The sequence below is a fragment of the Nelumbo lutea genome, chromosome 4 (assembly GCF_056320005.1).
Source record: "Nelumbo lutea isolate HS-2025 chromosome 4, American lotus-T2T, whole genome shotgun sequence".
NCBI lineage: Eukaryota > Viridiplantae > Streptophyta > Magnoliopsida > Proteales > Nelumbonaceae > Nelumbo > Nelumbo lutea.
In genome coordinates this window covers 23255682-23281233 of record NC_142687.1, presented here as the reverse complement: position 1 = coordinate 23281233, position 25552 = coordinate 23255682, and the positions used below count along the sequence as shown (strand labels likewise).

Sequence of the window (25552 nt, the reverse complement as noted above, 5' to 3'; positions counted from 1 at the left end):
TAATATATATACCAGCAAAAGATGAGAAGAACTAACAAATTACGCTCACCCACTTGTTGAAACATATATCATTTTACCAACTTTAGAAAACTATTCTAGTGATGATTAAAAAAACACTAACATCCTTCTTACTCCATCAAGCAGGAAATGGTTTTCTTGTATGAACAGAAACTGTAGAGAGATTGGGCCGAGTGGGCCTTAGTTTTGTTTATTTATTTACTCTCTTTAGTGGGCTGCCTTTTGGGGCCTTAATACTTTTAATTTTTTTATGTGACTTGGATCAGCCACCTAACTAGGGGCACCCATGTAATTTTCTTGTCTTTTTATTTCAGAATACATAAAGTGATTAAGATAGAGAGAGAGAGAGAGGTTCGTTTCAGCTCTCTTCTCCTCCCTTTTCTTCCTCTTTCTTCGTCTTTCTCCTGCACAGCTTCTTCTTCCTTCTTTCTTCCTTTATTTTCTATTTTACAATCAAGATATTGTTGGATTGTACTTCTTCTGAAACATTGCAGCAGTATAGCAACTAGAACAGAAAATTGGGCTGGCAATATGGCAAACATCAAATCTCCTTGAACATATTCCCCATGATCCACAAATACTAGATGTATTGGATAACCTAAACTGGGTAATGTGGGCATCAAGATAGTCCTAAACCAACTTATAAGTATTCTAGATTTCTTTTAGTAATTTTCTGTTTTAGGGGTGTTTTGGTTAGCATCTCTTATAGCACTGAACAAGGCTTCAAATCACCCCTTGTGTTTTCCATACTTTTATCCTTTCTCTATCCTATACACCATGGAAGATTTTCATTATTTCGTACAAGATCACTTCAGATCCCTACCAAAACATCTTTATATTAATCTGGCCTCTACATATCAATATTCTAAGCCTGTACAGAAATTTCACGGAAAAGAAGTTCCATCCATATACCTGCTTTCTTGGTTCTCACAAATTTCATTGATCTAAGGATCCTGAGAGATAATAAAGGAAGTGCTAATGGAAGTTTTTTGAGGAGTTTTATCATAAAATTGGATTAATCTTGGGATGGATGCCACATTCTAGCATTGATACCAAAAAAAATCCAATGCCTCTCAACCTACAGAAAAGAAAGAGGAAAGAAAGAATAGAATAAAACATACATTAAAGTTAATAACCTTCTTGTTTTTTTTCTGTTTTACTTTCCATCTTCAATATATATCATATAAAGTTAATAACCTTCGTTAGCTGCTAATTAATATGAATTTGCTCTGTTAAATACTTATTATAGTAGTATTATTTTTTAAAATAATGAAATTAACATATGTAAAAGATTTTTATCTTTTAAATGTGACGATTAGCCACATTTTTAAAGGAAATTTAATGTTCTTAATAAAGAGAATTACTATTTTTTCAATTAACATACATGATGGTATATAGAACTAGGAAACTAGCCAAAAGTCGGTTTTTTATATTATAAAATTTTTATCACCTAGGCGACTAGACACCCCAGTGTTGCCTAGAATCGCCTAGACGCCTTGAAAACTATGGCGCTCACGAATGTTTGGTGAAAAAGCACTTATTTCAAACAAGGGTAGGTAGGTATTTTCAAAACGATGTGGCGGACTAAGATAGACCAGAAAGGAAATAAGCACTTAAAAATAAGCCACAATTTTGGGCTTGTCAAGTAAGTGCTTATTCTAAGCACTTATTTGGGCTTATTTTTCCAAATGAAAATAAGTGCTTATTGGTGTGGTCCTGGCCCAAAGTAAGTGCTTATTCAAATAAGCACTTATTTTTAAGCACTCCCAAATTTAACCTTATTATAAATGTTCAGGATCCCTGTTTCAATTGCAAGGAGACTAGAGAAATGTATGAGAGATTTCCAATGGAAACCTAGGGATTTGAAAAAGGATTACCTCATTAAGTGGGAAGCACCATGTCAAAGTAAGTGAATGGAACCACTTATGACCCTAATGCAACTCTAACATGCAAGTAAAATTGTGAAATACAAAACCAACATGCCATTGGATTATGTAATTCATTAATTCTCAAATTAAGAAGAAAAAAGGACACAACCTTTTTATTGAATTCCATATCTCTGTAATACAAGGACCAGTAAAGTAGACTGCAGTCCCAATTCCAGAAACTCCACACCCTGCTTCTGTTGTAACAGGTTCAACCACTACCTTTTTCAACTTTGTTTCAGAAAGATAGAATTGAGGAAATACCCTCAAAGATTTTGGCTGACTGCATAACCAACTCAAAGCCTTCGTACTCACAGGCACTGCAATCTGTGGCAATACCATTCCAATTAAATTGCGTATATAATACCATCTTAAAAAACAAATGATATTGCTTTTATCAATCAACATGTAGAACATGATACAACAAAATTCAACAGTATAATATCAAACTTATGAATATCTTAAATGGGGGAGTCATCTGCCTTGTATTTTACCAAAAATGGTGGAACACTTTTGAAGACTAGTATGAAAACTTAAATGTTGTTCATGCTATCCAAATTTTGATAGTTCATAGTTGAAATAATTTTAGATACATATTTACAGTTGTTCAATAGATACAATGCATAAAAAATTTGGATAGGTGATAAGCAATATCACCTATCCAACTAAGGCAAGTTTTTGTCAGGTTGAGAGTTAACCAAAGCCCAACCATAAAAACTGAATCTAAACCCAGAACCTTGGTTGACTTACTTTTTTTTAAGATAAATAAAATTAAAATAAAACAGAAAAAGGACACGAGAAAAGGTGATAAGCAATCACCTGAATGAAAAAGATAAAACACCTAAAGACTTCTTGGATAAAAGTAAACCTAGGACCCAGGTTGACTTACATTGGCCAAGACAGATTGATTGAGGCTTGGATAAGTAAATAATATCTTACTAATAAGGTCATATTAAGAGAATAATAATGGTGTACATGATTATGTGCCTTACAATTTTAGGCCAGCTTTTGCAGCCTAACCCCAAGATCTCATAGTTCCTTGCCTATAAAACCTAACACTCCTAAAAAACATTCCCCCAACACAACTGATCCCTTTGCACCCCTTGTCTATATAGTTAAGCTATGAACAGTTCTCCAACCATTAACTTACAAACTTCGATTTTCTGTCTTTCAAACATACTTCCCCATAGATAAATATCCACAAATGCTTTTGCGGATACTTCAGCAAAACAAGAGGTGGGAAGGGAACAAATGTTCTGGGCTATATTGTAATTTCTTGATTCTTGCATCTTACACAGAAGGAGGCAAAGAACATAAAATCAGATATGGAGACAAACAAAGAAATGAGTATATGTTTCTCACTCAAGATAAAACAATAAGATCAAAAAGATGCATTGACAAGTATATAACAAAGAAGCACACCTGTACATGCCTAGCAATAGGAACTGGTCAACTCCGTATCTGCAGCAGCAACCAGGTATGGACTATCTGTTTGGCTATTCATCTAATCACTCCACATCAAAGCTAAGGATCTTTGGGGATATCTGGATGGATTTGTATCTAAACCTGATGACTCTGACATTAAGGGACTTAATCAGTGGAAGATCGACAATGCAAAAATTGCATCATGGATTCTAGGTTCAGTAAAAACTAATATTGCTATCCCTATGAGAGGGTACAAGACAGCCTATGAGATGTACAAGTATCTTGAAAAAGTTTATCAGCAATCAAACACCTCTAGACAGTATCAGATAGAGGTTGACATCTTCTCATACTATCAAAGAGACAAAAAGGTCCAAGAATATTATGCCGGATTCATCAACCTTTGGGCAGAATATGAGTTAGTTCACATGGGAAAGGATCCTTCATACTGTTGTGTGAAGTACATGAAGGAACACTTTGACAGGAGGAAAATTATGCATTTCCTAAAGCATCTAAGGCCTGAGTTTGAAGTTGTCAGATCTAACATCCTAAGCCGAGGAACATTTCCTAACTTAGATACTATCCTTGGAGAGATTTTGAGAGCAGAAACTAGATTGACTACACAAACTGCACTGGATGGAAGGATTCCAACATTGATGTTGTCTTCCTAGCAACTAAACCAAAAGGGAAGAAGGATTTCTCTAAGGTACAGTGTTATGAATGTAAGGAGTATGGGCACGTTGTCTCCCATTGTAAGAAGAAGAACACGTGCACATATTGTAAGCAGGTCGGCCACATTATTACCGAATGTCCTACTTGGCCTCAGAAAGGTAGTGGATCAAATCAGAACAAAGGAAACTACAAGACCTATCAGACTGTTGTAGATGGTTCAGATGCCTCCTCCTCTATTACTTCTGTAGTTGGCCAAAACGACACCTTCAGCGGCATGTTTGAAGAATGGGCCCAACAGCTCATGTCTTCTGTCATCTCTTTAGCCTTCTCTGCTATTGGTTTGTCTGGTAAGTCACCGATCTATTGCCCATTTGTCCTTCACCGAACCACCTCTGGTATATTGACTCAGGAGCCTTTAACCATATGATAGGGGCCACTCTCGGTCAGTATCCCAAACCCTGTCTTCCCAATAGACATATTATCACTACAAACGATGAAAAACTGGACATATTCGGTTGTGACGATTTGTATTTATCCATTTCTAAGTCATCTCCGTTTCATTTATCCAAAACTTTATTTGTACCTAAGCTTACCACCAATTTGATTTCTGTTGGCCAACATGTAGAGGAAGGTAACAATGTCTCATTCACTTCTGATAGTTGTTTGATACAAGACCAGCAAACTGGGGAGGTGAAGGGGAAGGGGCATAGACTAGGAAGATTATATTTGCTTTGGAATTTGAGAAGAATAAGAATGCTCCTGCTTCTACTTCGTGTTTGCTTTCCACTGCTTCTAGCTCTGAATCTTTTAACTATAATAATGATTGGCATTTGTGGCATAAACGCCTTGGCCATCCATTTTTTAAGAAACTTGATTAGTTATTTGCTTCTAATAGTTTTTACCTGTTTCTACTGTTTCCTTTACGATGTGAATAAAGATTACATCACTTGTGGTTTATGTAAGAGTCACATTTTACCTTTTCCTTCTCATTCTAAGCATGCAACAGTTCCTTTTTATATAATACATAGTGATGTTTGATCGTCTCTAGTTGTCTCACTGTTGGGATATAAGTACTTTGTAACCTTTATTGATGACTGCACTCGTTTCACTTGGGCTTATTTTCTTCGAAAGAAATATGAAGTGTACACTATATTTAAACACTTACACACCTATGTTACTACCCAATTTGAGGGTCGAATTTGTATGCTTCGATTGGATTCAGGGGAGAGTATATTGATGGGGATTTCCAAAATTATTTAAAACAACATGGAATTCCACCTCAAAAATCCTATCCAGGCACCCCACGACAAAACAGGGTAGCAAAAAGGAAGAATGGGCATATCTTGGGTGTAGCCAAAACACTTCTACAGGATTTCCATGTACCCTCTTGGTTTTGGGTGGAGGCGGCCAGCACTGTTGTGTATCTCATAAAACGTCGTCTGCCATCTGTTTGAATAACTCTTCTTTTCAATCTCCCTTTCACAAACCCCCAGACCTATCCATGCTTAAGTTTTTTTTGTTGTACTTGTTTTGTCCACCTTCCACCTCATGAGCGCACAAAATTAACTACACAAGCAACTTTGTGTGCCTTTATGGGGTACAATTCTGGACATGAAGAGTTCCTTTGCTATGATCCTTCGGTTTGTCATCTTAGAATCTCTCGTAATATAGTTTTTCTTGAAAGTGCATCCTTTTTTTAACATATTGTAAAATTTTCAGCTCCTTCAATTTCCTTGTTGCACAGTTTTGATTCTACAAGTACCTTAGATATTCCATTGTCACCTCCGCAACAACTTCAGACCTACTTCAAAAAGCAACGGCCTTCCTCAGTCTCCATGCCCCCCTCTGCTCCACCACCAATTGCTGATCCGATCACTCCAACTACCTCAGTAAGTATACCCGACCTTCCTCCTGAACCCACTACTCCCACTTTACGCCATTCCTTTAGAATTTCTCGCTCACCTAATTGTTATGGTTTTTCACTAGACCGTAGCTCTTTTTCCATTGTTTTATCTACCACAAACATTCCCAGATCTTACCAGTAGGCTGTAGCTGAACCACACTGGAAAGATGCCATTGATTCTGAGATTTAAGCCCTTCTTGAGAATGACACCTAGGACCTGGTCAAAGCTCTACCTGAGACATCTCTCATTGGAAGTCGATGGGTCTACTCTGTGAAACTAAAATCTGGTGGAAGCCTAGACAAATACAAAGCTAGGCTAGTTGCACAAGGATACAAACAAGAATATGGGATAGACTATGAGGAGACCTTTACTCCTGTAGCTAAAATGACCACTGTATGACTTCTGATGGTTGTATCTGCAACCAAATAGTGGACAATCCATCAAATGGATGTCAATAATGCTTTTCTCCATGGGGAGTTGAAAGAGATAGTTTATATGAAACCCCTTCCGGGATATTGTACCTTCACTAGTGGGTATGTCTTTACCCTAGGAGGTGGAGCAGTTTCTTAGAAATCAATAAAGCAGTCCTGTAATACAAATTCGACAATGGAAGTCGAATTCATTGCATTAGAATTGGCAAGGTCCGAGGCAGAGTGGCTAATGAACTTACTAGTAGATATACCACTTTGACCATGGCCGGTTCCATCTATATCTCCCCATTGTAATAGTCAAGCAGCAATTGCCAGAGCCAAGAATAAAACATTTAATGGTAAAAAAAGGCACATCTGCCTAAGGCACAAGTTGGTAAGACAATACCTCAGCAAATATACAATCGTGTTGGACTTTGTAAGGTCTAAAAAGAACCTTGCAGATTCGTTAGCCAAACCACAAACTTCTAAAGTGGTTTATGAGGCATCGGTAGCAATGTGGTTAAGGCCCGTTACATAAGTCATTGGTGATGGACACCCAACCTATGTGAAAGGAGATCCTTGGAATTAGGTTGAGTGGGTAAGAATGAATTGCTGGATGACTTGGGAAAGAACTACCAATTTGAGGGCAGTGAGTATAAGATTCTTAATCGGTTAAGAACAGTGTGTGCAATGCACACTAAATAACTGACGTAAGTGAGTGTGAAGTGTGGCCGCTTCTATAAGAGCTCTTAGGGCTGACTCTCTAAAACATTCATAACTTCAAGAGGGGAACAAGGCCAAAATGTTCCAAAACAAAAGAACCACTAAGGAATTGGTGAGTTGAGTTAGTTTGCAGATTAGCTAGTTACGACAAAGAGGAAAGGTTGAAAGAGTCTGACTCCACTCGTACTTAATAACATAGTCTGTCATACCTATGTGTTGATTGAAGTCCAAAAGATACTTTTCTCATCACGATGCTCAGGTGTCCGATCTTCTTGTAATTTTGAATCTTGTGGGGGATTGTTGGAAGGAGATTCAAAATTTCAAGAATCTCCTCTCTCCCTCCTTTTTGTTTTGGTTTTGTCTTTTCTCCTTTCCCTCCTCTTGCATGTAAGAGACTCTTGTCCCACATTGCTTAGGACTCTTGTCTCACATTGCTTGGGAAAAGAGTTGGCTTGGAATATATTACTAGGATTGCTCTCCCTATGAGTAGGGACCCATAGGAGGAGGGCAATATATATCTCTACATGCATGTGAGGGGGGTTGGGGATGCTTTTCACAAGCGCGTGCCGAGCCGAGATAGGGAGTGGGCGTGGGGCCATGAGCACAGGTGCGGGTACGTGTACATGTATGTGTATACACGCACTACACCGAAATGTTTTTCCTTTAACCGGTTTAAACTGTTTTGACTTTTGAATTTCAAAGTTCTGCTTAAAATGTTTTTGTCTTCTTCTACCTATTTGTTTTGTGTCTTTTTGTCTCTTCGAACAGGTGCCTTGTTGCATTGCTCTGGAGAGACACTTCTCTTTGAAAAGACACATCTGTGTCCATTTGAGTGACTGGGAACACTCTATAAATAGAGTGGTGGTCAATTCAATGTCATACACCAACAAATTCACGGTTCTTTGTCTGTCTTCTTTCCTAAGCATTCTCTTTTGTGGTTCGCAAAGGTCTAGTAAGCGAATGCAGTGGCTTGTGGGCTATTTTATCTTGACAACCAATTTACAATCACCCGGCTACAAGGTAGGGACAAATGCAATTTTAAGGAGAGTGACCAAATGGCACGACTCAACCCTCCTTTTCTCTGTTATTCTCAGTTCCCAACTGCCAATTGATTTCGAAAAGCCTGATAAGTTCCATTCTGCCTTATTTGTTATTATTTTCCAACACCGACCACCCAGCATATATCTCGCTGATCCCCCTTGTTGCTGAAGTCTCTGATTGGTTATAGCAGAGACTCTGATCGAATCCCGGCTTCACTAGGGTTTGAACGGCATTTGGAGTTTGGGGGAGGACTACCCCCGGTTGTGTAGCAATGTTGCAAGAGAAATCACATAGAAGAAAAACCAGCAGAACAACATGCAATGATGCAAATAGGTCTAAAAACAGTGGCACTATATACCTGTATTCTCAACACGCCGCTTCTAGAGCAAGGCGTGTTCGTCTTCAACTTTTCTATAGCTTCTTTAATAGCAATTACGCCGTGTTCAAGCGTCAGTGCAGGAGGCAGTGTGCGTGTCTGGCAGAGCTCCACTGGTAAATCACAATCTCCAGTCCCCGAAAACCCACCATATCCCGCTTCCATCCTTTCAGAATCCTTTGCTTCAACAGCCTAAGAAATGGAGGGAGAAAAAAGGCGGGAAGTTTCAACATAATATTACAAAGAAGGAAATTCTTTAACCAAAAAGAGAGACTGAAGAAAAACAAGATTATGAAAACGTAAATGAGGAGGAGATACAGCTTCAAGACCTTGAAAATGAAGTTATGGCTTAAATGTAGAAGACGAAAACAGTGGAAGCTACGGAGAGATTGACTGCTCCTGAAAGAAAAGTTAGAAGATACATGTTTAAGTGGGAGAGAATGGTGAAAAGGTTGGAAATGATGAAAATTTGCATTTATCTGTAATGCTCTTTCTCCTGTAAACATCGACCGGAACGTAGAAATTAGAATCAAAGAACTTAAGTTGTTTTGCAGAGTGGTTTAAAGATACGAGTCGAAGTTGAAGCTGGCAATGGAAAAAGGCGTTTGGATAATCTGGTGCCTGGTGGGATATGGCAATGGGATAGCTTTATCGCTCTCCCGCCGGGTCGGGGAGGGCGGCAACCGGATCGTATCGAAAATACAACGTTCAAACCAATTTTAATAATAAATTGACACAAATCCCGGTATATCGGATATGTGTGGATCCATGTAAAAATATTTGGATCTGTTTCGATATAACGCGCCTCACACCGACCTCACAAACATCTCCTCAATTAGACCTCATGAATAATAAATATAAATACGGAATATATTCTTAGTGTGCGGCCAGGGCATACAATAAGTTAGGTGTGAGGCGCGGATATCATATCCCAATTGAGACGGGATCTGCTCCTCGCAAATGGGCGCCTCATATGCACATTTATCGTGCATCGAGAACATTTTTCATGAATAATAATTAATAAGTGTGGGAGATGTTCTCAATGCATGGTAGGATATGCGTGAGGCGCCAGGTGTGAGGAGCAGATTCAGTCTCATCCGATCTTATTAACAAGTCAATTAAATAAATTGAATTTGGATCACCCAGATCGAATTTGTGGTTCAAATTCAAGTGAATGGATACCTTTTGCACCCTTTCCGCCGGAAGTTATGTTATTGTCTACTTCTGTCATGTGAAATGTGAATCGTGGTTTTACAAAAGTAAACAAGGGAGGGGCTCTTAACCATTGGATTAATATCGAGTATGACTTGTGGAAATACCCACATACTGCTCTAATCTCATGGTGTCATATACCAGATAAATAGTGTTCGAATGCATTTAGGAAAATTCCTTTCAGCTTAGTGCCACTTTGGTTTTTGAATTTTAAAATGCAACAATTTAATATATGAATTTTCAAAACATGTCAATCTAGCACATGGTGTTAAGTGATATTTGAAAAAGACATAAATGTCCTTCAAGTGTCATCTAATTTTCTTTATCAATCATTCAGACATTAACAAAAAATTAACAGTCCCAAATCTTTATTTATTCTATTTAATGAAGTTGGAGTCACGTCTCAATAGGCATTCTGAATACCCCAACTTTCTTGAATATAAGAGATAAGGATTTGTGACTATTAATTTTTTATCAACGATTGAATGGTTGATAAAGAAAATTAGATGACACTTGAAAGGCATTTATGTTTTTTCAAATGCCACTTAACGGCTAGTTAAGTGGCATTTGAAAAAATACATTTTGAAAGTTTGAGTATTGAATTATCACATTTTAAAATTGATTAATGACAAGGATTAAATTAATACGTTTTGAAATTTTGAATATTGAATTGTCACATTTTAAAGTTCAGGAACCAAAATGGCATTAGACCCAAAGTAAAAGATACCACTTAAGAAATTTCCATTTTTGTAAAGGATTGCACCATATTCTTGACTCATTTTTTTCCGCTTCAAAACTTACTTTAATTACTTAGAACATTCAAATCCCATTTATCACCAAGATTCGACCAGTAACACAATGCAGCCAATACATGAACTAATCCATTAAATTGTCTCTTAACATGAGAAAAATAAACATATTGTAATCCAAAATAAAATATTCTTGACTCCATATTAATGTTTTCCTTTTGTATCCCCATGATACTGTCTTCATATTGAGCCGCATCAAAGCTCTAGAGAATTTTGGCAATTATTAAATTCTAGGAGCAATCACCCTTTCACAGGGCCAGATTTGCTCATAACAAAATATTTTTCCAACCAGTTTCAACATACTTTTGCTTTCGTAATGATTAGAATCCACCATAAAAATGGGAGTGCACACATATCATGTTGAAACTTGTTATAAAAAGTATTTTGTTGTGAACAGATCACAGGTGGATTGAAAATCACCTCATCTATCATTTAAAAATTGTGACAAGAACAAAGAGACATAAATTCATCATCCATTGTTAATTAAAAGGAATTGAGATCTTCTCCCCGCAGAGTGCTCCTCACACCAAGTTCACAGCCACATCCCGTGTATTAGGAACATTTCCTATGGATAACTTTCATGATAAAATGTTGTAGATAGTATTCTATGCATATGGTCACCCTGTTAGAGTTATTCATGTCAATTGGACAGTTTTAGGTTGGATCCAAACCGATCCAAATCTTATCAATGGACAATCCATTATAGTTATTATAGTTATTGGGTTGGGCCAAACCAAAATAAAATCGCTTGTATTATTATTGGTTTGAATCGGTCCAAAACCAAAACCCATTAGTTCAAAACCAAAAACCCTACCAATTTGAATCAAAACCAAAATAGAAACCAGACACCAAGACAAGAAACCTTCGGCGGTCGTCTGAAGCAACTCTTCTCCGATGTTCTGGAAAAACTGTTCGAACGTTCGAAGCAATTCTTCTCCGACGGTCGTCTATCAGGTGGCTCTTCTCTTTGCGGAAAGCATTCTCCTCGACGGTTCGAAGAAACTCTGAAAATCTATAAGACTGGAACATGATTCTCTTGCTCTCTGTCAAGCGTTCTCTCTGGCGGTCATCCATCAAGTGGCTCTTCTCTTTGGCGGTTTGAAGCAACTCTAGACATCAAGATTTTCTCGCTCTTCTCTCTCAGACGGAAATAGGTAATAGTCTGGTTTTCTTCAAAAAATGAAATCCTCAATTTTTGTGTTTGTTACTATTGTCGTTTGTGTTTGTTACTATTGTCGTTTATCCTTGAAACTTTTTGGGTTCCTTCATAGCTTCATCAATACAAATTGGTGAGAAAATGGGTTCTAATTTTCAAGGTCATTGATACTTTGAATACTTAGAATTAAGACTATTTAATATATTAAAATGATAATATTCTATCTTAAAAGGTAATTATCTAGCTTTATCAAACAATAGCCTATTTCTAAAATTTGGATGAGTAGTACTTGTATGAAAAGGTTATAATTCATAAAATTTTCTTTGTTGATAGCTTTGTTTCCTCCATGCCCAAACAGATCTGATTCTCAAATAAAACTAACTTCTTCAATTGTTGATAACCTCTTAATTAAAACTAAATGATAATATTTAGTGGGCAAGAAGGTCTAAATCCATGTCTGTACTGTAAGTATGTATGAAGCATTAGGATTACTAAACTAAGTTTCTGATTAATTAGTAGGTGGACTGGAGTGGAGTGCACTAATTAATAGCAAAATCATGAAAACATGGGGATATGGTCGTAATATAATCAAGAAAACAGGGCAAACTAACTAATCATCTTTTTATGATAATCAGACACAAGTATGAATCATTTGAAAAGTTCAAAAAATTCAGACAAAAGGTCGAAAAGCAGTTAGGGAGAGAAATTAAGACCCTTCGATCAAATCGAGGTGGCGAATATACTATTTAAAGGTCAATGGGATAGTATTACAACTAGCTCATCCTGCTACACTACAGCTAAACGGTGTGTCAGAGAGGATGAACCAGACTTTATTGGATATGGTCTGATAACTTCTCGTACACTCATAGTTACACACATCATTTTGGGGTTACGCATTAGAGACTACAATATACGTGTTGAACCGGGTTTCAACCAAATCAGTTCTGAAGACTCCCTATGAGCTTTGGACCGGTAAAAACCAAGTGTGACACTTAAAGATTTGGGTTGTCCGGCACGTTAAAAGAACGATTGCGGATAAATTGGAATCCAATACCAGTTGTTGCCTATTAATAGGCTACCCCAAAGGCTCAGTGGGTTACTTATTCTATGACCCAAGAGAACAAAAAGCGTTCTGTAGTCGAAATATCCATTTCTTGGAAGATGATTACATCCTGAACAATCACCATCAAGAAGTTGTTCTTGATGAGGAGAGTTCAGGAGTAGTGGGAGATGTCCCACAAGCTCTAGGTAATGACCAACCTAGAAGATCTACCTGGATTTCCAGGCCTCCAGTTCATTTCGGCTATGACCAGGATAGTTACTTGGTGGAAGCCATGACCAGTGAGGAGAATCCCGTGACTTATACGAAAACTATGTTGGACATAAATTTCTTGAAGTGGATAGATGCCATGAGATCTGAGATGGACTCAATGGAAACCAATGGAGTCTGGACTTTGGTAAATCCGCCCCCTGGGGTAAAAGCAATTAGTTGCAAATTGATCTATAAGAGGAAGAAGGGCCCCGATGGTAAGGTTGAGACCTACAAGGCTTGTCTTGTGGCGAAAGAGTACATTTAGAAAGAAGGAATCGATTATGAGGAAACCTTTTCACCCGTGGCCATGCTTAATTCCATTAGGATCCTGCTAGCTGTAGCAGCATACCATGATTACGAGATTTGGCAAATAGATGTCAAAACTGTGTTCCTGAATGGAGATCTTACTAAAGATATCTATATGCAGCAACCGCAAGGTTTTATAGCTGCGGGTCAGGAACACATGGTATGTAAATTAAACCGATCCATATATGGACTTAAGCAAACTTCTAGAAGTTGGAACATCCGGTTTGACTCTACCGTAAAAAAATTGACTTTGAGCAAAATCCGGATGAGCTCTGTGTTTACAGGAAATCCAGTGGGGATAATGTTACGTTACTGGTTCTGTATGTAGATGACATTCTACTCATTAGGAATGATGTAGGAATGTTGACTACGGTGAAAGTATGGCCTTCATAGCAAATCTCCATGAAAGATCTTGGAGAAGCTTCCTACATACTAGGTATTCGGCTCTATAGAGATAAATCGAGGAGGATAATAGGATTATCCCAATCTGCTTACATTGACAGGATAGTCAAGAGATACAGTATGGAGAACTTCAAGAAAGGAAATGTTCCTTTCAGGCATGGAGTCACTCTCTCCAAGGGTATGTCTCCCAAGACTCCCGAGGAGATTATCCCAATCTGCTTTCAGCCGTAGGGAGCATCATGTATGCCATACTGTGCACTCGTCCTGACATCTCTCAAGCAATGAGTGTGGTAAGCAGATTCCAGTCAAACCTAGGACAGGAGCATTGGACTGCTATGGAAAAACATACTAAAGTACCTTCAAAGGACAAAAGAGTTTTGTCTGGTATTCGATGGTATTTCACTACAGATCCAGGGGTATACTGATGTTGATTTCCAGTCAGATCCAATTGATAGAAAGTCTACATCTGGTTATATCTACATGATAGGATCGTGTGCTGTTAGCTGGAAGAGCAACAAATAGTGGTTCTAAGTAGTGAGAATAACAGTCCACAACCCAAGCCAAACACTGCCGTAAGTGAGGCTGCCTAATGACTGATGGTGTTCATTTTGGAATTTGGAATTCAACACATCACCCATTCCACTGTTGTGTGACAACACTGGATCTATGGGAGATTGACGCTAAAAGGTAGCATCAGCGGAGAATGTGGCAGACCCATTGACTAAGCCACTGACACAGAAAGTGTTTGAGAAACACGTGAAAAGTCTGGGACTCCAGCTTGTAGCTGATTGGACCTAAGTGCAAGTGGGAGCTGTTAGATAGTGTATGCCCTTAGCTCCAATTAGAATGATGTACATTATGACATTTAATGTAATTGAATAAAGTACATATTTGATTCATGTTATTATGGTGTGTTTCTGTGTAATACCCTTAAACTGGATATATATGAGATTCGTGTTAGTTTAGAATCTTCATAGCTGTTGGATAGATCTGGGGAGATTTATCCTACCAAGGCTGACACTGATGTGCCGCCAAGTTGGTTGGGGTGGCTTGTCTCAGCTGCCAGGGTGAGACCTGAGGTACATGCAGTGTGGGTTTTTTTGAAACCCTGAACCAGACCAGAATTCCAGTATTGCCCTGGACCTTGGAGATAGATGGGCAAAATTGGAATTTTACACCTGACCCCTAGACTTGATTATGATACTGCACTATGTGTCGGATTGGGTTGTCTTTGATGTGCCAATCAGTGAGATCCTTGGGGTCAAAACCTGGGTATATTGGGAGAGTCCGAGAATTCATCTGAGTGGGTGATTATAGTGACAGGATCAGCCCCTTTGTCGGACAAAGTGAACAATCGGGGATGTACTCTCTCTGATGGAAACAAAAACTGCCAGTAGTTGATTTCAACCGTTGAAATTTGTTTTGCAAAATATATTTATATAGAGATATACATATATGCATTATGGTTTCAAAATGTTTGTAAAAGGTTTTAATTCCCGGGATCCATGTGAGTATAGAGTGCAACACTGTACCTTATAGCCAAGGGAGAGGTCCTCTCTTGTCGGGCAGTGTTTGATCATTATTGGTTGAGAAGTTAAGTGTAAGACCATTGAGGGTAATACCTGATGGGCTAATCTTGCATCTACCCACAGTCATTGGGTTTTTATAAGGTGGTTTGACCCAATGACCATTTAGTGTAAATGTTGGGTTTAATAAGAGCCCATGGTGATGGACTCAGGGGTTCACTGTTTTCTACAGTGAATTTGGCCAGGCCTTGTAATAAAGGCTAGGCTGAACCCATGTGGCTGATGTGTAGATCAATGTTTGGGTCCCATGCCACACAAGAATATCTAACTGGGCAGCAGATAGGAGGGTAAGTGAGCAAATGGACTTAATGGGCCTAAAGCCCAATTCGAACTGGCTTAATAAGATTAATTAAAGAGGAGCGGTTTTGGGATTTAGATCAGCAGACAGGATAAGAGATTGTCCCTATCCACTCAGAGAGTCCATATCCAAATAGAGATTTGGATCAGGAAACTCCTAATCAGATTAGGAGGGCTGATCTTTATCTGCAGATAAGATAAGAGATTATTCTTATCTCTTAAAGAGAGTCCAGATTCAAATACAAGATTTGGATTAGCCAACTCCTAATGGGATTAGGAGATGCTCTCTTTAAAGGTTATAAATAGAGCAGCAAGGGGCGAACCAAAGACACACAGAAAAGAAGAGAGATCTTCTGGTTCGCAGATCACAAGAAAGAAATCTTGCAGTTCGACTACGAATTTCTACCCTTTCCTGCTCTTGCCGCCTCTGGTAGTTCGATCTCCACCTGTAGGAGCGATCAAGAAGAGTTATTGATATTATCTTTTGGGAGAAAAGATAATCAGAAGTCGTGCTCACCTACCCTCTGTCGAGTTCTTGCTGAAGAACTATCCTGTTGATTCTGCTCCACCCTACGCTGTGTCATCTTCAGTGTGAGCAGTCTTTGGTATTCTCCTTGGGTGTGAACACCTTTGTTGGGGGTTACTACTACTCCGTATTAGGTATATCCCTCTCCTACCTTTTGATTTCAGATCTGGTTTGGTTTGGGTTCAAGATTGATCATTGAAAATGCAGTTTTCTAAAATAGGGAATGCGATTCCCACATGGGAGAGAGAAATTTTTGAAAATTTGCCCAATCTACCTGTAAGGTTCGGCTATCCATATGATGGATCTCTCATCCCTTCAAGTGTATTGACAAGCTATTTGAATAATTAGATGATTACCATTTCTGCTTATTTTTATTGACCATGTAAGGTTTTGAATTGAAAGTATTCATTCAATGAAAACTGTATACATGAATTTACTATTTCTTTGAAGTAATTATTTGGGTCCAAACTTAGACAAATTTGGAAATTAATTGACACTTTGATACTTTATGCAGCTAGACCGATAGGAATTGGTTTCTATTTGACAAGTATGCATATTTTGGATTGATATTTGTTGAGTCATTATGTATGACAACAAATTGTTAATTGAAGGAAGATGTTAATGATGGATTAATCTGGAATTATCTACAAATTGTTTGTAGTTAAGTTGGTTATAAAGCTTATATTCTATGGTTCAGATTTAACGAAATTTATGCCTGAGAATTCAGAATTGATTATGTTGTTCATTTTACTTTGAAAGAGCTTTGTGAAGGTTTCAGTTGATTCTCTTTATTTTGGTTAAACTTTAGCTTGAGAATAATAGATCCTTAATCTGTTAATTCAGTACGTTTATATGCTACACTAAGTTAAACTAGCTCATCAATTTTTATATTGTTTCTTTAAGTATCTCAGTTCTTTAAGAATTGAGATATCATGAAATGGCCATGAAGGTAATTAATTAGATCATTAGGTCTGTTAAGTAATCAAACCATTAAGGACTTTGATTCATGGAGAGTAACGGTATAATAACTGTAAAATGATACTGCATTCTAGTGAAGGTATGGTAGGCCTCTGTGTTTGATTAATAGCAATCTTACTTGTCAACTGTTAGACTTCTTTTGGAACTGAAATTTCAAGTCACACCAGAGTCTATGTATATTTTTTAAAAACTAATTGATTGGGTTAAAAGGTCTGAAAATGAGTTTCCGAAGAAAAATGTTGTGCTACGAGTAACTAGTTTAAATGTCAAAAATCAATTGGAGTGTTATAAAAATAAAAATCCATTGTTTATGATCTCTTCATATAAAACTGACTGGATTGTTTCATCTGATAGGACTTTGGATCCATGTTTAGCCTAGTAAAGGCTGTTGGAGCTGCCTTAGATTAGTTCTCATGATGGAAGACTGGATAAATATTTTGTCGGGTTTGTTACTGAGCTTCGTTAAATGGCAGAGGAATCTCCTATAGAACAAATTATTTTGAAGCCCAAAAAGGTCTCCCATGTCTGTCTAGACATCCTTTATTCATGTGACAAATTTCAGCCATAATCACTTGCCGCATGTCAAATAATAAGCCATTCTTCTTTTGACCAAGCTTTATATTAAAAAATACATAAGATTAAACAGTTGATATTTGTTGGGAAAACCACTAGTACGCGGTGAGGAAGCTTCCTATAAATATGGGGTTTTGGTCCTCATCCTTGCCATCAAACAAATTCATAGCCACACCACAGCAGCAGTTCAACACGAAAAAGGAGTGAATATCAAGACTTGCTCTTCAAGAAAAGAGAGAACCAATCTTCATGCAGCTAAACTAATGGCAATAAGTAATGCACATGCTATTTTAGACTGATCACAATGCTCCTGTCCTGGGTCCTGGACTCCTGGGAAGATTCCTGAAACTTATAACGTAAATTACACAAGAGAAGCTGATAGGGAATGGATAGGTCCACTTGGTTGGACTTCCAATGTCCAAACACAGTTGGGAACTATTTTGAAAGTGTGCCTCCATTGTTCTTGGAAAGAAGGCCTCGTGTAAATTGTGCTAATAAGGGAAAAGGTGTAGGGCATTTGAGGTGCATTTTACAATACATACAGCAAAAAGGAATTAGAAAAGGTGCATGACAGTTGAGGTGCATTTTGCTTCATCATAATTGTGCTAGTACTAATTCCTTTTAACTATGTGGGAGATGTCTAGCCAACCTGAACATCTGGGTCAGCATGGCTTTCTGCAATTCTTGGGTTTCTACTTTACATTTGATTAGTAGCTCCACTTTCAGAGAGTTATATCTTGCTTTTCTGGATGAGTTCATATCCTCCTTTGAATGGCGTGCATCTTGAATACAATTGTAGTTCTCGGAGGGAGTTATTCAAGGTCATGTATATATGGTGGTCAAATAGATTCAATCAATGAGTTAAAACGGTAGGATTCTTTATAAGTCCAGGATTTCTTCATTTCTTTCCTTCCTAGGATTTAAAAAAAAAAAAATTCTTAGCTGAATGTATTGAAAAACAAGTTATTATGATCCAACCTTCTCATGTAGCAGGTTTTAGCCAGATAGTCTTTCTACATTATGTAAAAATATGCACCTTTCTTCTAAGCACTTCCCCCCTTTCTTTCTTAGCTGATTCTCCTTATTTTGGTTAAACTTCGGCTTGAGAATAATAGATCCTTAATCTGTTAATTGAGTAAGTTTATATGCTACATTAAGTTAAACTAACTCTTCAATTTCTATATTGTTTCTTTAAGTATCTCAGTTCTTTGAGAATTGAGGTATCATGAAATGTCCATGAAGGTAATTAATTAGATCATTAGGTTTGTTAAGTAATCAAACCATTAAGGACTTTGATCCATGGAGAGTAACGGTATTATAACTGTAAAATGATACTGCATTATAGTGAATGTATGGTAGGCCTCTGTGTTTGATTAATAGCAATCTTACTTGTCGACTGTTAGACTTCTTTTGGAACGGTATTTATTGGTGTATGTTTCTTTAAATAATTCAGTTCCATCTATGCTGATGGTTTTATTGATCATAACTTTTAGTTATACCATCAAAGTATTGTTTAGAGAGGAGGAAAATGGGGGGCGGGGTGATGGGTGCCTGTAAAGAATGCATCCCTTTTTTCCTGTGGGTTGAGGAGCGGAATGACGTTGAGAAGCAGAATTGAGATATCATGAAATGTCCATGAAGGTAATTAATTAGATCATTAGGTTTGTTAAGTAATCAAACCATTAAGGACTTTGATCCATGGAGAGTAACGGTATTATAACTGTAAAATGATACTGCATTATAGTGAATGTATGGTAGGCCTCTGTGTTTGATTAATAGCAATCTTACTTGTCGACTGTTAGACTTCTTTTGGAACGGTATTTATTGGTGTATGTTTCTTTAAATAATTCAGTTCCATCTATGCTGATGGTTTTATTGATCATAACTTTTAGTTATACCATCAAAGTATTGTTTAGAGAGGAGGAAAATGGGGGGCGGGGTGATGGGTGTCTGTAAAGAATGCATCCCTTTTTTCCTGTGGGTTGAGGAGCGGAATGACGTTGAGAAGCAGAATAAAAATGTGTTGGTTAATTGGCAAAAATTACTCAATAGTTTGGACCGGATTGGGTCCAATCTGATCCATTTGTATTTCAATTAGACTGGATTGGATCCAGTTTGTATGGGATTTGGTCCGATCCATTTGGAAATTAACCAATGATGGACTGGATCGGATTGGACCAAATCCAGTCCAATTGATAGCCCTAGTTATTCATAGGTTCTTTCATATGGATTTATTACTATACCTATCATTTTTTTAGTTTTACAATTTATCCATTTAGGCCATGTTTGAGAGTGCTTAAAAATAAGTGTTTATTTGGGCCGGCACCACACCATTAAGCATTTATTGGTGTTTGGGAAATAAGCCCGAAATAAATGTTTATTTTAAAAATAAGGGCTTATTTTTTAAGCCCAAATTTTCATCTTTTTAAAGTGTTCATACAATAAGCTCTAATTCAGAATCTCTCATAATTGTCCCTGATAAATTTTTAGAATACCAACTATACCCTTTTAGAAAAACACTTACAAAGACACTTTTATAAAAGTGCTGTTACAAAAGTAAAGTATTTTTACAAAAGCACCTCTTAGAAAGTGCTTTCAAAAGCACTTTTATTCACAAAAGCACCTTTATAAAAACACTTCTACCAACGTACTTTTTATGAAAGTACTTTTGCAAAACTACTTTTACGAAAGCACTTTTACAAAAGTATTTTTATAAAAGCACTTTTTCAAAAATACTTTTATAAGTGCTAAAAGTGCTTTTCTCTTTTGAAAAATCACTTTTATAAAAGCACTTCTATCAAAGTAATTTTATTCATTCACTTTGGATTGGGTATTTTGAAAATTTGAAAGAAAATAAAGGACAAAAGAGTCACAATTGCTTATTTGAATGCTTATTGGAGAAAAAGACCATCAAACGCCCAATATGAAATAAGTGCTTATTTTTTAAAATAAACACTTGAAAAAATTGGGTGCAAAATGCAAATAAATACTTATTTGAATAAGTATTTATTTTTAAGCACTTATTTTTAACATAATCACTCCCAAACGTAGCCTTAAGCATCTATATTTCTAGTCATTTTTTGGATTTATTGTTTCTTAATCATCCAACACTCTACTATATACAATATAGTTACCTTACAATTGATTCATAGCATTTTTTTTTTAATCCAAAGTGATTTTCACCCATCACATAAAACTCTAAACACACACGAAAAAAAGGTTTTTGCTGATAAACCGCCAGCATCGACCTATACCGGGGATCTTTCTTTCTAGGTATGGGAAAATCATGACTGCCAGGAAAGCCTTACAAAACCACCTGCATGGGTGTCATCAAATTGGCCCCTTAAATTAAGCATTGTCACAATCGCTAGCTTGTGATTTATTATACCGACAGTCATAAACCGCTAGGAAAAGTATATGTACATACATATGATATAAAGAAATGTAATTTCCTTTTTTTTTTTTTTTTTTTTTTACAATTGTCCCCACTCAAACAAAATTTGACTTCCTAAAGAACATCTTTTTTCATGATTTTAAAAGGACTAAGAGGTGAGGCTAGAAGTGTACCCCCACTAATCAAAGGCCCTAGATTCGTGGGAATATCTATGATAACCACCCCAGGGTGAATTTTGATTTAACTCCTACTAAACAATTACCACTATTATGATAATGGATGATTTGTTATTATTTTTTCCACTATTCTATTTGTTATTAATTCTACATGCATATTATGGATAGGGAAATATACCCGTTAAGCCCTAAGTTTTAGTGGAAACCACATTTTGTCTTTAAATGCTTTATCAATTAAAAATAAAAGTGGAAAAAATCATTATATTATTTATTATTGTAAAAGAATACAAATGAAATAAAATTCAGATAACATATAAAAAACTAAGTGAACATTATTTACTAATAATTGTTTCTCACTGAGCTACATAATTTATGGACCCAAAACCATTTCTAACATACAGGTTAGGTCAAGGTTGAATCCTAAAGCAACTTGGTAGTTTTTTTTTTGGATCCAAGAGTCCAAGTTGATATATGACCCATTCTGCAATCAAAGGATATGGATCATTTAACGGGTCATTAGGTCCAAGTAGACCTGCTCATGGGTCGAGTAGCCTGATGTGACAGCCCAATCCAACTCGTTATAAGTCGGGCTTGGTCATAATTTTAGGTCCGCGGGCTTGGGCCTAAAGCACTAGGCCCAATTTTTTTGAACCGGGCTCAGGCTTTCTAAAAAAGAGCCCTAAACGAGTTCAACCCAAGTCTGACTTGATGCTATATATTAAATAATAAAAAATATATGTTATTTAATGAAAAATATATATACATTTTTTCTTTGTTTTTTTTTCTCTATTTTTAAGTAATAGTGAGATGTTTATTATTTTCCAGCTTTGAAGGTTTTTAATATAAATAAAACATTTTTTATTTAATAAAAAAGATAAAAAAAATCTATTTTCAAATTTTTGGTCGGGCTCAGGATAGGGCCCGAGCTTTGAACTTTATATGAGGGTAGGGCTTGGACTCAAGACCTAGGCCCAATGGTTGGGCCAGGCTCGGGCTCGGGCCTGAATGTATTCTATTGATACATAGACAAAGCCTGGTCGAACCCAGCCCGGCCTGGCTCATGAACAAGTCTATGTCCAAGTCCTTGCAATTATGAGTTTGGATTTTGGACTAGCATGGGAGCCTGATGGGCTATATATTAGATTCATATTGGGGGGTTAGTACGTAGCACATTTGAAACCATCTATATAGTTTTGAAATACAAACTATCACAATTTCCCTTCGATACTAAAATCTCATGGATTGATCCACTCTATAGTATGTTAATTGATTATCATATGTATTGCAATAAATGAATTCGTGAATAAGGAATAAGGCAAAGGTATAGATCTACATAAAATACATTAGATAGCTTCGGAGAGAAGGAAGAAAGGAGAAGAAGTTGCATAAAGTTTCAAGAGGACTGAAATGGAGATTGAAGGCACAATCAAGCATAGCTTTCGCACAAGTTGGTATTGAAAGTTTGAGGATCATAGTTAGTTAGATTTGAGACAAAGGGTTCAAGAGTAGGGCTTCACCATGTATTATCGTGGGAATTCTAAGATCAGGACTGCTACTCTTTTTCTTGAGGTCCGCACATAAACATGAGCTCGACTACAACCCTGCTTCTAGAAACCTCTCGCGTGCTCACGTAATGCATTGTTGCTAACCTATGTAATGTTGCTACACTGCAACACTTTTAGATATACGTCATCACAGCATAAAAAATTATTGTGTTGGTGTATTAAATCATTGGTGTGCTAACATTAAAAGCTCAGTTAGTTCTTGCACTGTGGCAATGGTTCACCACATTTCATTCCGAGGGCGTTGGCTTATCGTAGTTTGATTGTTGAGTAAGACTGCGTGGTAGAGGTTTTCTTCAAACTATCAATTGTAGTTAAGTATTCTTTAGCACAACTTAACTGGTATTTGAGTGTGTGAGTTTATGATTGTGATGCAACACAATTATGTTGTGGTCATTTACTTGAGTGTTTACAGTGCAGTCTCTAGCATGTCTACATCCATATACTTACAAAATGAAATGTTTTATTTAATTTTTTTTATAACAATACATCCACACCACATTGCAAAATACCTTATGGAGTATAAAACAAACCACATCTTATAGAGGCTTCGTTGGCTACTGATGGGCAAACTGAATTACTTTTATAAAATAAAACATTATCTATATGGATTATATATATTCACATCTATATTTATAATTTTAGATATATAAAATGGATTCTTGCCTTAGTTGTGGTGTAAGTCAAGAATTAAATTTGATTATATAGTATCAATTAATTTTTTTATCCTTTATTTATACACATGCATAGCACAAATCAATTAATAATTTTATCCTTTATTTGCATGCATGCATTACACGTACCATGCTCTTCTTTTTACCAATCAAAACTTGACTCCTACTTAGAGCCTATTCATTTTCTCTTAACTTTTATCTTTTAAGAAGAATCTTTCAACTTTTAAAAGAAAAATGGTTGTTTGTTTCCTCTTATTTCTCATCTCTTAAAGTGCAATCATACAACTTTTTTGTTTTTCAATGGTACGCCCAAAAAGACAAACAAAAACTCTCATATATGGGATCCAAATGGATATTTGATAATTTTTAGAATTCAGAATTCAAAACAATTTTTCTACACTCAGAATTCAAAGGAAAGAAAATTTCACCAATACCAATATATTATTGCACTTTCATATGTCAGATTTCATAGCAAAAGAACAACCCTTAGATTTTGCAACGAGCATTCCAATGTCTGTCATATAGCTCTCTCTAATGCCTCACCTAACTCCATGCTTCAGTCCACTAATCCTCCACCCATGCGGCATTGGACCAGACCTTCACACGGCTTTCTAAAGATAAAATTTAATGGCACCACATCTTTCACCAAATCTGGAGCTGGTTGTGTAATCCGTGGCAATCAAGGTGCTTTTATCTATGCTTGTGCAATTCCTCTCATTTCCAATTCGGCTTTGGTGATTGAAGTCATGCTTCTAGAGTCACTTCAATTTGGCCAATCTTTGGGAATTTCAGGTACTAGTATATAAGACGACACTTAGACTTGATTAGTTTCTTGTCATGGCTCTTAAAACCGACCCGGCAACCAAATCGATCAGGGGTTAAAATAAAAAAATTAAAAATTTGAAAAATAGTCAAAATTGTTCAAATGATTCGAACGATTAACCAACTGATTCAACAGTTTTCTGACCAAAATCAATGATTTTGGGGGAAAACGAAACTGGTTAGGGGACCAATTCTCGGTTTTTTCAGTCTGACGTCCGGTCCAACCATGTTTCTTGTCGGAAGATTCGCTACAACCTCCATGGAGTATACACATGCTTCTATACAGCTGCAAGAGTATTCTTTCTCGCCTCTTGAACCCTTAAAGTTGCTTATATTCCATGGACCTTTCTTTAATCACACTGCTCATCAAATGGCTAAATTTTTACTTTCATGTAATCTTACCCACTGAACTGGAGTTTCTATCTCCATCTTGGCTATATGATGCAAGTGAAAGGGATTGTTGAATGAATTTGCCTTAGGGCTATTAAAAAAAAAATGACACGTATTTTTACATTATTAATATATAAAATAGGTGATGGTGCGCAATCCGGTCACTCTTACCTGGCACTTGCGTGGCTTTTGAAAGGTACCTGAGATGGAGAAGAAGAATAATCCCCGGGGGCTTGCCCGACAGGAATATTCCGACGCTTAAGTTAGCATTCTATGGAAGAAGCAAAGAGAGGATCAAGGCTAAGAGTGCAGATAGCGCGAGTGATAGAAGTTCCCCTGTTCTTTGAGAGTAGGCTCCTTATAACAGAATTTCGTTGCATCAGACCCATTGGCCTCTGACAGGGCAGGTATAACTGCCACTGTCAGCCTGCCGTAGTCATTACAGGCAGGGCTGAGGTGGCACGCGCGAGGCCGTCATTGCAGGGTACGTGCCTGTCAGGTGTAAGGCACCCTCTAAATGTGGCAAGCATGACACTGTCTGACGAGGGACGTGGTTGTTGTCCCCAAATTTGTCGGGTACGGTGGTCGGGCATGAGATCTTCTTGCGATATGCCAAGCTGCTCTTTCGCGAGTTACCCTGTGTCGGGCTATCCCACAAGCGGCGAGCTGCCTGTGGCAAGCTATGCTAAGCTGTTTGGCTCGAGTTGTCTTCACCTCGGGGTATCTAGAGGCGGATCGGGGTACTCCTGTCTGGGAGTGGCCTGAGATCCACTAGGAGGAGCTCAGGTATTAGGAAAGGTCAGGGGGCCCTGAGCTCGGAGGTAGCTCGGGGTGCCTTAGCCTCGGGAAGGAGGTGCAGGCCAGGCGGCTCCCGACGAGTAGCCCA

At 37.3% G+C, this 25552-nt stretch overlaps 1 protein-coding gene and 1 long non-coding RNA gene across 6 annotated transcripts in view; one reads left to right on the top strand and one right to left on the bottom strand.

Moving 5' to 3' along the window:
• PHYLLO (2-oxoglutarate decarboxylase/hydro-lyase/magnesium ion-binding protein) overlaps positions 1 to 9181 on the bottom strand; it is a 111516-nt gene extending 102335 nt beyond the window's left edge. For 3 of the 5 annotated variants that reach the window (XR_016112256.1, XR_016112257.1, XM_088982214.1), the window contains exons 1-3: positions 8821 to 9181; positions 8474 to 8683; positions 2056 to 2270 (exon numbers count right to left, since the gene is read on the bottom strand). Coding sequence is in view for 3 of the 5 variants with exons in the window: in XM_088982214.1 (XP_088838340.1) it covers positions 2056 to 2270; positions 8474 to 8683; positions 8821 to 8997 (602 nt within the window). In the remaining 2 variants the exon portion in view is untranslated. The remainder of the gene's footprint in view (positions 1 to 2055; positions 2271 to 8473; positions 8684 to 8820) is intronic. The other 2 variants (XM_088982215.1, XM_088982217.1) reach the window with 1 other exon arrangement.
• A 1939-nt stretch (positions 9182 to 11120) lies between these two features.
• On the top strand, positions 11121 to 18815 carry LOC148854614 (uncharacterized). Its single transcript, XR_016112313.1, has 2 exons — positions 11121 to 11666; positions 17430 to 18815. It is a non-coding gene; the product is annotated as an uncharacterized LOC148854614 (long non-coding RNA).
• The last annotated feature ends 6737 nt before the right edge of the window (positions 18816 to 25552 follow it).